Source organism: Phaseolus vulgaris, chromosome 8 (assembly GCF_051622355.1).
Source record: "Phaseolus vulgaris cultivar YP4 chromosome 8, ASM5162235v1, whole genome shotgun sequence".
NCBI lineage: Eukaryota > Viridiplantae > Streptophyta > Magnoliopsida > Fabales > Fabaceae > Phaseolus > Phaseolus vulgaris.
Genome location: NC_143505.1, coordinates 15,184,241 through 15,199,178, shown reverse-complemented (window position 1 = coordinate 15,199,178; position 14,938 = coordinate 15,184,241). Strand labels below are relative to the sequence as shown.

The window sequence follows — 14,938 nt, the reverse complement described above, 5'->3', positions numbered from 1 at the left end:
TTTAAATTCATATATTACTTACCTGACTTTTTTTTTTACTCGCAAATGGACTCTTTATTTTATTTCGGTGAATAGATGTTATTAGCAGAGTTAAGATTGAGTTTCGGTGAGAATTTGGGATATAGAATAATAGGTTAGGGATTTTGGATTGTGCTTCAGCTGAAAAATTGAGTTTCAGTGAGATTTTCGGATTGAGTGGAATGAATTAGAATGTTAGTAGAAAAGGGGAAGAAATTATTGAAATATTGGTTACACTCTCATTCAGCAAAAATGTTTCTATTTAATCCCTAAAATGTCAAAATATAACATACTGTCACACTAACAAACACTTAAACACCATTCTTTTATAAAAAAAAATAAAAAAAATAATAAAATAATTCATTTCACATATTAAAAAAAATTACATATTAAAGCTGGCTAAGATAACACGAGTTTTTTTCTAAAATCGATACTTCTATAATTCTAGCGTCGGCGAACATAAAAAAATCACACAATAAAACATTAAATTTATAAAAAAAACTTTTGCATTTAAGTTTTTTTATACATTAAAAAAATCAAAATTATATATGTAAAAGTTAATTCTAGTAACGGCTCATTATAGACCAACCTTTCCCAACAACAAAAGTCATATAACTCAGAAAAACCTATATTCATGTAAATCAGAGTCTTATTTAGACTCCATATCCAAAGTAGTTAATCTATCTATTACAGTATAGTCAAATATAAAAAAACATTAAAACAAAAATGTTAGAGATACCAATTTGAGTGAAAAGGACAATTAAGGGTGATTATCCAATTTCTCTACTAAAATTTATCCATGCAAAGTGGAGTGATGACTACAAAGCTCCTATTCATTAATGAAACACTATAACATCTATAACAAAACATACCCAAAAGCAAAACCAAATTTCAAGCATTCAAATCATGATACATTACAAACTCAAAAACAGTATAAAAAATAGAAAGAATTCCATAAGGATGCTTATTATTCAGCATCCAAATTATCATATTGCCAAGGGTTGAAATCTGGTCTGCTGTCAGGTTCATCAATGCACTCAGAAGTATCTGTAGCAGCACGATGTTCAGTGTATTTACCATTGTATTGGTATACTTCCAACTCACCCCAAGGGGTAGTAGTTACTTCATCTGTTAGATCAAACCATCTAGGTGTGAATTTATGGCCCTTGGCCTCTCGGCTTCTCTTCTCAGCTCTTTGCCTCTCCTCCAAACTGAAAAACAAGTTTAAGTAAGGAATTAGGATCTCTGAGGTGGTGCTTATAGAGAACAATCAAAATTTCAAAACTTTCTTCATCTTTCTTACCTGCTCTTCTCATAGCCAGATGTGGATAGGTCACCCTTCTCAAGGGCCATTCTATCCGGACGTAGACGAGAATCAGATGCCAACAACTTCTTGGGAGCAGTGTCAAAGCTGTTAATCTTATGTGCAAAATGTGTGTATTGAAATTTGTCCTTCTTAGGGTAATCGGCAATTCTCCAAACCTGTGCAGAGTGGAACAGGTTACTTCACACAGCATAATTAAAATTGCTAGAACAATAAAATGTGATTACAACCCAACAAAAAGAAAATCATACAAACAGTGACACTCAACACTGTACTGTGTGCAGTGAGGCATAAGGCGTTGAAAACTCGAGTAATGACAGGCATTAAACTACACCTAGAAAAAAAGTTAAAGCTTCCCAAAGAAGCATCTTATTGTTCATCTTCTAATTTCCACAACCAAGCATTAACTTGTATGAACTACAGGTACTAAAGTCAGAATTAGTGCATGCAGTCCAACCATCTTAACCAAACCAACCATATAATTTAAATCTAATTCTACAAAGGCAATAGTTAAGTACAAAAACTATGAAAAGTATAAATATTAGTAGTAACTTAGTAAGTATGATATGCTTATAACAGAGTTTTGGATTAAATTACCAATCTGTAATAAAACTTCAGGATCAGGTGTAATGACATGTATAGATTAAAACCGCATGCCACTAAGTGATAGCATGGCAAATTTAGAATCAATAAAAACTTGTGTAACACTGTAGAAGGTTGAATAGCGAACCTCTTTCAGCTCAGTGCCTGGAAGTAGTTCTCCCTCTGAGTCACAAACTTGGTAACTCATAAACTCATTCCATTTTCCAGTCATGAGTATCTGGGGCTCGTCAGCAGAATTATAGACGTATCCGTCCACTTCATATCTACCCGCACTGTAAATGCAGAAATCTTTCAAGTTAGATAACATGTATGAAAGCACCACTGAAGAAGTTACAGAATAAAAACACCATATGCTGAGCATGTAATAGGTTACAAGTGAACATTTGATAGAAAATAGTCATACCCAAACCAACCACATGGTTGAAAATACAGAACCACTTTGTCCCCTGTGGTCTGATTTGTCAAGACCATCTCTCCAGGTGAATCAATCCATGTTCGTCCAAATATCAAGTTGCTAACTTTTGTAGGAGGAGGCACCAAATCAAGGACCACTCCATCTCTTTTTAGGGTAACACGTGTTCTGCATCCATGTAAAAGTATGTTACAAATGAATACAACTTAAAAAAGAAAAATGCTCACTAATGAAGTTAGTTGTTATAGACTTCTGGCATACGAATAAAACTACAAAATAAATTGAGGTAAACTGATATAAACATCCTTAGCCATAAGATACACTGTACAATCCATGCCACCTGCGTGGGAATAATACATCCCAACTTCCTTGCTCTTAAATACATTTCTCTTTAAATAAATAAGAAAAAACTCAAATTCTAAGACACCCTCATCTACATGGGATGTTCTATTACATAGAATGGGAATCTGGTTGTTTTGCAGAAATATTTTGCCAGTAACAAAAGGGAAAACCATAAACAATCCCCAGACTTAATATAACAAGAAGAGAGAGGGAGATTAATAACATTAAATTCCACAGATATCAGTAAAAATGAAGAGTTGTGAAAAATTGTATAGAAGTATTACCTTCCAATAGGATATACATCGACTGAGTTGCCAAGAAATTTGGTTTTCAATTTTGATGTCACATCATAAGTGAAATGTTCATTTTCAGCATGCCCAGCACTCATTGGGGGGTGATGGCTGACCTGCAGCAGTTTATTTTTACATGTAACCACAAGTCAGAAGAACCATACTTAATACAGGAGCTTCACAAAGTAACTGAAAATTTTGAAATACTTCCATTATAATATGCATATTAAGGAGGCCAAGCGTTACCCCCAACCCCAAAAATGAAATATGAAGAGGCATAAAAACTTTGTTGGTTCAGCATTTTGTTTGAAGAACTGACAAAAATATACAGAAACTTAATCGCACCTGCTCTGCTATAAATGTCATGTCACCATGGTTAACCATTTCGTAAGTCTCGCCAAGAATTGGATTGAATGGCTTCCACGTTCGCTGATATGCATAGTAGACAGATATAAAGAATGATGCTGCAAAAATCATTTGTAAGTCATCTTCCATGCAATGTATACAGAAATAACAGAGACAGAGTGAAAGTAATCCCTACAAGCATAAACTAGTCTCATGTATGGATCCTCAGTCTTATCCGCCATATCCAACAGGTAAGAGTACTCCATAAGCTGTCAAATTTATTATAATTAATGAAATTCCACGGGCAAGAAACTTGCTAAAACATAATTTGTGTCAAAGTAGTAGCAAAGAAAAACAGCAATGTACACTTTTATATGACACAGACCTCGGCCATTCTCTGCAGCATTGTCATTGGCTCAAAAATCATAACTGGAAGTGTCACCATTGATGTGATATCAGAGCCAACATACTTTTGCATCATTTTCCAGTAACTATCTCGCTCCTGTAAAGTAAAGGAAATAAAATGCAGAGATGATACACTATAAAAGGAGGGAAAAAATATCCAAAGTTCACTTTGAGATGAAACTTAACTTATAGTGAGATAATTAAAGATGCAATTGGTTTACACTGCATATTATCTGTAGACAATGCCATGACTAAGCAAGAAGTTTTCCCTAACATGCAAACTAGAACACATATGTTTACTAAAGCGCAAAACATCAAGGTTCAATAAATTTTCTTTGACTCAGATTATTCTTTCATCCCCTAGCTGTCATCATATTTGTTTAGACAGTCATGTGTGCAAGCCTATAGTAGTAATATTTACTCTTTCTTCACTTCACCATGCAAATTGAATACAAAAATAGAATTAGTATACCTCTTGTTTCCATCGTCCCTTTTTTGCTTCTTCTTCAGCATCTTCAGTTCCTCCTTCTGGATTAATAACCTCCAGGCCTTCGTTCATACTGAGTAACAGTGTCGACAAAAATAAACCTTATTAGCTCATGAAACCGATTCGGACACACAGAAGCAACAACAAACAAATAAAACAATTACAAGCCATATATCCATGTGATGGTGAAACTGACAAATGAACTCGAATCCACAATTCTGAACTAGATCAGAATATATTAAAACAATCAACAATTTCTTACATCAAGTCATGCATCCATAAGTGTGAAACAACCATAAGCTAAAACATAACAATGATATCATAATAAATCCAACCAATCAACAACCAAATCCAATTGATAAAGATGATCTTCCATAGCAAGCATCTCTTGCATCTAGAAGTGTTACAATTTTCAATAAAAAGGGGCAAACCCATGATCCTGAGGTACCCCAGATGAACGAATTGCAGAAAACACATCAAAACAGATAGATTTAACAACTTCAAAAATTCAGACTCCAAAGGATTCATACCCATTCACGGATTTGGACATAGCACTGCCAAAATTGGACAAACTGGAAGCAATAGAAGCAAAAAAGCCCCCACCACCAGAAGCAGCAGCTTCCTTAGGATCATTTGGAGCCATGGCAATGAAATTAAATCAAAGAAGGAAACCCAATTGAGAAAAGAGAAGATTTTTGGAAAAAGAAACCCGATCTACTGAGGCAAATCAAAAGGGTATGCTACACTTAAATATGGGTTTATATGAATAGAATGAATAGTGAATAATAAATATTTAAAAAGCAATAACAATAATAATATTATAATATGTAGAGAACAGCGAAGAAAGCAGTGATTTTGGTTGGCGGTTCCCGAATTTGAAAAGTCCAAGGAGACTGAATGGAAAGTGGGGGGATATTTCTTCGTTAAGGGTGACAACAGAAGACAAATCAAATAAGAGTTTGTTCGGCACGCGCTTAAAGTACGCGTGGGAGTGAGGGGTCAAGTTGAGTTCAGAAAAATCCAAATTGGCGGCTTTACAAGGAACATGTAGAGTCTGTTTTGGGATTGCAATGAGAAGGATCACAACTTCTTGCCGGCTGTTTTGTTTGTGTAACTACGTGCATATATGTGTTTTTCTTTTTACTATTTAGGCTAACAATAATATTAATTTTGAAATAATTGTGAAATTAAATTATAGAAATAATTCATTTTTGTTATAATTAATTACAATTATTTTTTTAGTAAGTTTGGTAAAAAAATAATTTTAGTATAATTAATTTCTTTTGAAAATTTAAAATAAGGTTTTACCCGTTGATAAGGAATAATCCATAAACCTTAACTATAAATGTTTAATTTCATAAAATATGATATCTTAAAAAAAACATTCTAGAATTTAAGTATTGTTCCAAATAAATAGCTGAAATTACGAAGAATTTTTATCTAAAAAATCTAAAATGAGGAAAAGTAATATTTCTCAAACATACACCAAGAGTATTTTTCTTTACCAAAACAAAGTGTATATTTCTTAATCAAATTATACTTTTAGTGATCAATTAGGAATGATAACAAGGATGTTCACATGGAGTGTATTAAATAATTAATAAAATCTGAAAAGTTAAGACAGAATACATTATTCATTAATATTTACCATTCTTTTTTGTCATTCCTGCTCATTAATGTTAGGTTTTGTCAAAAATAAAAATGTACTCAATAAATTATAAATTGAATAAATAAATTATAAAGTAAGGAACCTAAAAAGATGGTAACATGAAGTTGGAACTCAATAAATTATTTAACCAAATGGTCAACTGATCGATTATCACACCCTTTCTTCTAAGTACGTAACAGTATCATTAGAGCAAAAATCGCAAAAATCTTCATACATCTATTAGCTTTTTTATGTTGCAAAACTAAGAAAGGTTGTTCCATAAATTAGGGGGAAAAAACTATTGATTTAACTAATATGTGAGGACGAACTTCTTAATAACCAGTGACATAAATTTTAAATAATTTACAAATAATATACAAGATAAGTAAATGATTTATTTACAATATATAATACTAAAGGGAGAGATAACATCTCCACAATGGAGAATTATTTTTCTACATTAACTTTAAAAATTTCTAAAATGATAAAATTTATTATATTTTAAATTATTTTTTTATTATAAAAAAAATTATTATGTTATTGATGAGCATAATTTTATTCACACTTAGTAGCTTTAATCATATATTTTTTAATTGTAATTATAAATAAATTCAGTATTTTAATTAAGATTTATCTAATTGAGTTTATTTGGGTCTTAACCATTATTTATATTAATTTTGTATTTTTAGGATAAATGATAATACTTCTCACGATAAACCATCTGAAAGAAACATTTACCACTATGAATGGATCAGTATGTGAAAGTCTAAGTTGCTTCCTTAAATCAAAATAAAGAACGAAATTTGAGAAAAAGAATAAGAGAATAAAATTTACAACATGTCAGAAACATAATTGGAAACAAATCTCCTGCAAAGATACGAATACAAAGTTGTGGTTAAAGTTGGAAACAAAATCAAAAAATTATGGAAAGACGAAAACTCAGAAAGTATGAATAAAATCTGAAACAAAATATTTTCCTAAACAGAGTATTAGTAGTAGGGTTCGTAAAATAGAGTAGAACATACTATTATGGTTTTCTTAGTTTTCGTTATTTTCTTCCTTGTAATCCTTTTTTGTTTTTGCCTCCGCATGGAAGGCTAAACTCCTTGAATTGATTCTCTTGTAATTTTGCACTTAATTCTGATGTTTTGTGCAATAAAGTTTATTCCTAAATTTTCTGTAATAGTTTGTGTTTTTATTGTTGATCTTTTTTAAACCTAATTCTATAGAACGAATTGTTTTTAAACACATCTTAATAATTCAATTTTTTTTCTCTAATTAGAATTTTTGGTCGCTTAGTTTTAATCAATCTCTTGTATGCTTAGTCAAGAGGTAAAAGATAAATATTTCACTGAGTAGACGCTTGGAACAAAGTGAGATATTAAATAAGATAGTAAACACTTGTTTTACTGATGATATTTTGTTGAATGTAATTTAACACTTGTTTGATTTAGTTCAACTCTGTGAGAAAATTAAAGAAGAATAATCTTAAGAAAACCAATGAAGAATTCATTATTGAATGAACTTGAGAGTCAACCTATTTCTCTAGTATTTTACTTTTATGCATTTTAATCACAATCCCCTTTTGCTTTACTGTCATTAAACTTTGATTGTTTGCATATGCGTTTTTAACATTGAATAACTAGATTTACTATTGAATTCGTTGACAGACAACTTGGGGTCATCTCACATTATCTATATTATCATCTATTTCGTATTAGACGGTCTATCATCTTATTAGATGATCTACACCATAATCTTTTTAATTTGACTTTTAAACAACAATTATCAACCATCTACAAAGCTTATTCAAGAAATTGAATGAAATTTAAGAAAATAATAGAAATATGATAAGAGATGGTTGAATTGTGTTCCAAAATCTTTTCAATTTTCTTGAAAATATCATTTGATACTTGGTAATCATACAATAGTTGTATGGTAAATGATCTAATGAGTTTTCACAAATCTTTTAGAAAATGCTCTCCTTCTTTAATCATCCCAAATAAAAAAAAACATGCAACATAATAGATTAAGGAAAGAAGAATTACTCAATATTTTCATATTAGTTTGTTAGATAATACATACTACGTTCAGTTCTTGACCAACAAATCAAGTTTCATTAAGTACACTAATGTTATGAAGTACAAAGAAGGTACTATTTGAACCTAGACACTCCTACAACACATTTAAACTTATTCAAGAATAAGTTTGTTTGCACTTATCACCTAATTGTCATTATCATTTATCAAATGAAGTAGAAAATATTTCTGAGTTTTTTACCATGATGGGTTTTTTTTTTTTTTTTAACCAAAATGGGGTTGGTTTAAAAAAATTACAAATTTAGACAAGTCGTGCCAATTTTACACGACTTCATATGCACAAATCGTCCCAATTTGACACGACTCTGCCATGTCATACTGAAGTCGTGCCAACTTGGCACGACTTCTGCCACGTCATATTTTTTTTTTAATTTTATTTTTTATATATTGAGTAATAAGTTATGTAATGTTAAAAATTAATTTGATACATAATTTTCTAAGAGTGTTAGTTTTAAGGAACAAAAAATTGGATAATCGTGTATAGATCATGTTTGACGGTAATGTAATACAATAACTTGATTATTTGATTAATTAAAAAATGAAGAAAATTGTTATTGAATTTGGAAATATATAGATAAATGAAAATTTATTGTATTTGGAAAATAAATAGAGAATTATTGTTGTGAATTAACAAAATAAATAGCTTGAGAAGTAATGATTATTAACTGTCTTGACCCATGTCGCCACTTATAATCATTACTTTTCAAGTTATTTATTTTGCTAATTCACAACAATAATTCTCTATTTATTTTCCAAATACAATAAATTTTCATTTATCTATTTATTTCCAAATTCAATAACAATTTTCTTCATTTTTTAATTAATAAAAAAATCAAGTTATTGTATTACATTACCGTCAAACATGATCCATATACGATTATCCAATTTTTTGTTCCTTAAAACTAACACTCTTAAAAAATTATGTATCAAATTAATTTTTAACATTACATAACTTACTATCCAATATAAACAATAAAATTAAAAAAAAAATATGACGTGGCAGAAGTCATGCCAAGTTGGCACAACTTCAATATGACATGGCAGAAGTCGTGCCAAGTTGGCACGACTTCAGTATGACAGTGCCAAGTTGACACGACTTCAGTATGACATGACAAATTCGTGTTTAATTGAGACGATTTATGCATATGAAGTCGTGCCGAATTGACACTAATTTTGTAATTTTTTTTAAACATACCCCATTTTAGTAAAAAACACAAAAAAAAAATAACTCATGATGATTAAAAAGCCAAATATGTAAATGGTTATATCATTCATAAAAATAAAAATAAAAACACTTACAATTTACATTATCTCCTCTTTTTATACGACATCTATTAAGCCTAAAGATAAACTTTAGCTTCCTTCTTTACTACAAATACTCCTCTTATTTTTCAGTCTCAACTTTTATAAATATTTTCTCAAATCCATCAAACAGTTGTTATCTTTCTTTAGTCATTCCACATCCACCTCCAAATCTAACAATACAAAATAAAAATAAAATATCAAAATAGTTATAACAAGCTAGTCATTCCCATATGACAAGAAAGTTTGGATAAAAATCCCCATGACACGTACTCTCCAATTCACCTTTTCCTCTAAAAAATAGCTATATTAGCAATTAATATGTTCTTATTTTATTTAAACAAAAAATAAAAATTTTAAAAAAATTGCTTATTAACTCATAATTATATATATATTTCTTTCAATTTTAGGTACTGTATATTCGTAGTAATAGAACAGTCAGCCCATGATGATTTTCAGAATAATATTATGTAAACAGTTATTTACAATAGTGCTAGAATATATTATACCTACTAAAAAAACAAGGAAGATAATATATATGGCTTAAATAGGCTTTAGATTGAACAATTATTATGTTACATCATTATTTTCTTATTGTTATTAGTCATTTAATGAAGGAAATTAAATTGATTATTTTAAAATTATGGAGTTTCATTGAAAAAATCCAAATAGAAAAATAGAAAACCTATTTAACCCTAATATATAATGGAAACCCATATATAATATAATTAGTTGGGAAGAATAAAAAAAAGAGTAAAATAATATATATTGGACTTGAATTTTGGCTCCGCGTCTCCAACGTGTGTATTAAGTTAAATACTTCCGTCTATTGTCTACAGATTCTTCTTTCTTAAGAAATGCATAACGCAATCAATTCATCACTATCTATGAATTAAGTATATATTATTTAGATAAAGTTCTCTATAAATTATACAGAAATAAATAAAATTATTTTTTATAAGTTCAAATTAATTTACGTATAAATTAATTTCTATAAGTTTCTTATATACTTTTTAATTTTTCCTTACATATAAACTGATTTTAATTTATAAAATCTCATTTTTATTATATTTTTAAAAAATTATAAAAAAAATTCTCAAAACATACCCTAAATAAATATGCGTAAAAAAGTGTGTTAATTTATTCGAAATTAAAGTATAAACCATGAAAAAATTCATGAATAAAAAAATATGATAAAATGTCCATTGTTTAAATAGGCTGCATTAATAAAGTAATGGTTTTTCTTCAACGAGTTTGAGTTTCAATTGAACTTGTTTTTATTGTAACGGACTTCAATTATGGCATCGTTTTCTGCCTCTTTTTACAAGAAATCGATATGTCAATTTGACTTTTTACAAAAAAAAAAAATTAATCTGGGCATTGAAATTTAATAACATTAAAAAATATTTTAATTATCGAAATTAACATCATCATAGTGAATTTAAAACTCTCTAGACAGAGTAGGCTTGGCCACATAATGCATAGCCACACACATGGCAAAGTAAAGGAAGAGAAATTGGTGTCTTTTTGTCTTCATTTTTATTCTTGTGTGTGGGGTCATAAAAATCATGTTGATTTTCATAAAATTGAAATTCTTGAACTTGTTCTAGAAGACAGATATTTCTCAAGAGTTTTTCTTCTTCTTTTACCATTGACTGAATAATTCAAAACCAACAGGTCAAAGAGGTTTCAAGCAAGTCAATCTAAAATCTTTCTCATCAGCAATAACAAAATAAATACCTTGTATATAGGTTTTTGTTTCTATTAATCATACTGCATGTGGATAAATCATATTTCTCAAAATACTTAAACTAAAAATATTATTACTAAGTACATTTAAAAATATATTTGATTATAATTTATTTTTCTTGGAATTTTATAAATTTAAAATAATTTAATAGAAATAAAGTTTATATTGTTAGACAATGAATAACTTTTTTGAATTATTTTATATTTTTAATAATTCTCTCTTACTATTACTGAAAATTTAAAAAAACATAAAAACGAACATGATTTTTTTTTCTTTTTAACTATACAACATTGATACATGTATATCTCAAGAATAAAAATTAGGTTTAGGCTAAAGCTTGTACATTCAAGCTCATAATCAATACTGTTTTTCATAACTGATTGATAAGTATATGGAATTAGCTCACTTAAATTGTAGAGTGTCTAGAAAATCTATACTAGCGAAATCGTAAGAACAAATGATAAAAGGTAAACAACAATTGAGAAGAGAAAATCACACATAGAAAGTTAACAGAGTTTGATTGTCCACAGAAGAATTTACTATGTAACATAGATTCACTACAAGAAAAAATGGTTTTAACAAGGGTTTATTTTTACATTATCTAGGGTTAAAACCTCCATTAAGTCATTTACCCAGGGTTGTAGTTTCCCCCGCTAAACCATCTCTGGGGAATGTGTTCCCCAGGGTTTTTTTAAACCTCAAGAAAAGCCTTTCAAAATACCATGGGTTTCAAAACCTCCGTAAAATACCATGGGTTTCAAAACCTCTGTAAAATACCATGGGTTTCAAAACCTCCGTAGAATACCATGGGTTTCAAAACCTCCGTAAAATACCATGGGTTTTAAAACCTCCGTAAAATACCATAGGTTTCAAAACCCCCGTAAAATATCATGGGTTTCAAAACGTCCATAAAATGTTTTAGAACCTCCTTAAAAAATACCTTAGGTTTCAAAATTATGAAATTTGTTTTTTTTTTATTCATTTACCTGGACAAAGAATCTTTAACAATTTAAACTAGCTTTGCTGAAAAAAAAAAGAAAAAAGAAAAAAAGAGGTCATAAATCTCAACTTTGTATCAATTTAATGACTTATAACCATGACATATCATGTACATAACCAACACATCTGACAGTACCTATGGAAAATGTGGTCATAAATCTATAACCATTTGAAATTGATGAAATTTCTTGACCGGTTAGGATTTGGACTCAAACTTAATCAAAATCAAGGTGCACCATGTGTAAAAAATGCCATTACAGGTCAGAAACAAATAGCACATGTGTAAAAAATGCTATTTCAAGATGTTCAAATGAAGGCTTGAACTACACATGACTAGGTTAGCCATGCAAATATGCTATGAGTGATGGAGCATGTGGAGGAATTTGTCTTAATCATTTTCATACACTACTCAAAAGAAAGATCCAACAACCTTGTCAAAACTAGCCAACACAAAAACAAGGAAAACACCTAAACATAACACTACCAAGCTTTCAAATCCAACAAAAAAAACTAAAAAAGATTATAAATCAACATCAAACACATCAACGGATCAAGACACCAATTAAAAAAAACAAGTTAAAGCAAAATAAGAAGTAATCCAGCAAAATTTTAATTTTTTCCACAAAATTTAAACTCATTAAAACCAGTTTAAACTCATTAATGAACAAGATAAAACCAGTATATGACTGCAGGATCGGTTTTGATCACGTTCTAATCCCACATGAATTCTTTATTTGTTGAATGAGTGTGTTTGGTGCATTATTATTATGGTTTTGGTTTTGCCTTCCTAATTTTTTGGCACACTTCCTTGATCAGACACCTACAATATAAACATATATCACAATTAGAAATGTAAATCTGAAAAATAAAACAAGTTATTTAAATTTTTTAAACATTACCGATGAACGATTGAACATAGTCAACTCAGGAGGCAATTGACCTTGATAACTTTGAAAGAAAAAATTCATCATTATCTCAAATCTTTTTTCATGTTCTTCATATCTTTTTTCACGTTCTTCATATCTTTTATTTTGTTCATCCAATTGTGACTTTAATGCAATAACCTATATTAAAACACAATTTATCATGAAAAAGAGTGAGAAAACCATACACATTAAAAAATTGCTACATAAGAAAATACATGTTCAAAAACCTGATTCTCCAATTCTCTATAAGTAGTTGAAGATATCCCAGTGCGAGAATTTCTAGTATATCCAAACACATGAGAAGGGCAAGGTCCCAATCCCATCCCTCGAACACGACCACAATGTTCTTCACTTCCAAAGGCATGAGCTAGTGAATCATCAATTGATATATCATGTGAGAGGGAAGATGTATTTGACTCATATGCTTGAATCTTTTCCTACAAATAATGAAAAAAGTTATAAATGAAGCTCACATCCAATTTGGTTGAGTTTTCATCTTTACAAAAATGATACTTACCCCAATCTCTCTTGCCCCATCATTCACAAATTCTCCGTTAGCATGTTTATGTGTTGCTACCCATACTTCTCCCCTACTAACTTTGCGACCAAGCTCTTTCTCCTATAAAATGTAATAAAAGTATATGAATCATGATATATGATATAATAAAAATTATAGGAGAATCAAGTTACCATCTCATCTTTCTTCCGTGCAATGCTCTTGGATCCACCAGTATGAGGAACTGTTTGCTTCTTTCTATTATCCTTGTTCTTTTTGGCAATTTCCTAAGCATACATGTAGTAAAAGAACTAAATATAAATAAATCAACACTTTAAATAATAAAGTAGTTTTTATTACCTTTGTCCTTGAATTTAAACGGTAGTCAACAAAAGAAGCCCAATGGTCTTTATTCATTACTTCTGGCACATTGCAATAATTTCATCTCTATTGTGTGTTCCATCATTTCTTTGTTGCCATAGTTGTTGCCTATACTCAGTCCACTTTGTGTTAAGTGATTTGAAGATATATCTTACATGAGCATCGGATTCAACTTCAAACTTAGCCTTCAAAATTATTACACAAGTAAATTTAAGATAATTTCAATATAATATCAATTAAAACACAGAAAAATCCAAAAATAATTACTTGAATGGTTTTCTTAAGTATATCTTCTTTGTAATCTTTGGGAATCTTCCTCCAACTTTGATAGCTAATAGGAAATGCATTAACATTTCTTGCAACATGACCTAAAAACCTATTCAACAATGCTCCACTGTCATCAACTGGTTGGTTCTCGTTATTCCAGTTAACAAGAATCCTCTCACCAACAGATAAAAACCAAACATCATTTGCTGTTAATTGTTTCCTAACCTTTTTGCCTTCACTATCTGTCAAAATTATTGTTAGTTTAAGAGGACGAACATAAAAAACAAATACAATGTGAGTTTGCAATGTATTGATTCAAGCTTACCAATGACATCAACAAGCCATGATCTTTTACGTGATACATGCTTTGATTGTTCAGTTTGCATCTCAATACCCACATTTTCTTCCCTTTCTTCATCAGATTGTAACCTTGGTGTAGGTTCAGATGTAGATTCATGGACAGATTCATCTGTATTATCAAATTGAAATTCAGGTGCAGAATTGTTCTTAGTAATAGAAATCAACCTATGAGGTGCATGTGGGGGAGGAGGCTTCTTATTATTATTCTCTATAGGATGAGAATTCACATGAGGTGCTGCATAATAATTAAATGAATACATGTGAAAAATAATATATTTTTAAAGAGAATGCCAAATTAAAATATAAGTACAAACATCTCACTAAATGGAAGTTGTGTATGAACTTACTTGAGTTATTAAGGGCTGCAAGTTGGTCAAAAGTGTTATTGAGAGTATCATGTTCTGTTGCTCTAGTCTTCTTGATGGGCATTTTCTTCATCTTCAGGTATTCTTGAAATAATAACATTAATACAAGTCAAAATAGA

General features: G+C 29.8%; 3 protein-coding genes across 3 annotated transcripts; all 3 read right to left on the bottom strand.

The window, feature by feature from the left end:
- Nucleotides 1-760: 760 nt before the first annotated feature.
- Nucleotides 761-5,238, bottom strand: LOC137823540 (oxysterol-binding protein-related protein 3B). Its single transcript, XM_068628729.1, has 10 exons — nt 4,757-5,238; nt 4,212-4,299; nt 3,720-3,836; nt 3,531-3,603; nt 3,335-3,453; nt 2,984-3,105; nt 2,349-2,525; nt 2,073-2,217; nt 1,322-1,500; nt 761-1,229 (listed from the first exon to the last, which is right to left on the bottom strand). Exons 1-10 carry the CDS (start codon nt 4,867-4,869, stop codon nt 986-988), a joined length of 1,377 nt encoding a protein of 458 aa, XP_068484830.1. The 5' UTR covers nt 4,870-5,238; the 3' UTR covers nt 761-985.
- A 7,467-nt stretch (nt 5,239-12,705) lies between these two features.
- On the bottom strand, nt 12,706-13,891 carry LOC137825618 (uncharacterized). The gene is made up of 6 exons (XM_068631330.2): nt 13,807-13,891; nt 13,641-13,733; nt 13,468-13,569; nt 13,178-13,387; nt 12,924-13,088; nt 12,706-12,844 (listed from the first exon to the last, which is right to left on the bottom strand). Exons 1-6 carry the CDS (start codon nt 13,861-13,863, stop codon nt 12,812-12,814), a joined length of 660 nt encoding a protein of 219 aa, XP_068487431.1. The 5' UTR covers nt 13,864-13,891; the 3' UTR covers nt 12,706-12,811.
- LOC137825620 (uncharacterized) lies at nt 13,863-14,896 on the bottom strand. Its single transcript, XM_090294033.1, has 4 exons — nt 14,802-14,896; nt 14,420-14,563; nt 14,095-14,336; nt 13,863-14,012 (listed from the first exon to the last, which is right to left on the bottom strand). Exons 1-4 carry the CDS (start codon nt 14,890-14,892, stop codon nt 13,863-13,865), a joined length of 627 nt encoding a protein of 208 aa, XP_090150159.1. The 5' UTR covers nt 14,893-14,896.
- Nucleotides 14,897-14,938: the final 42 nt, after the last annotated feature.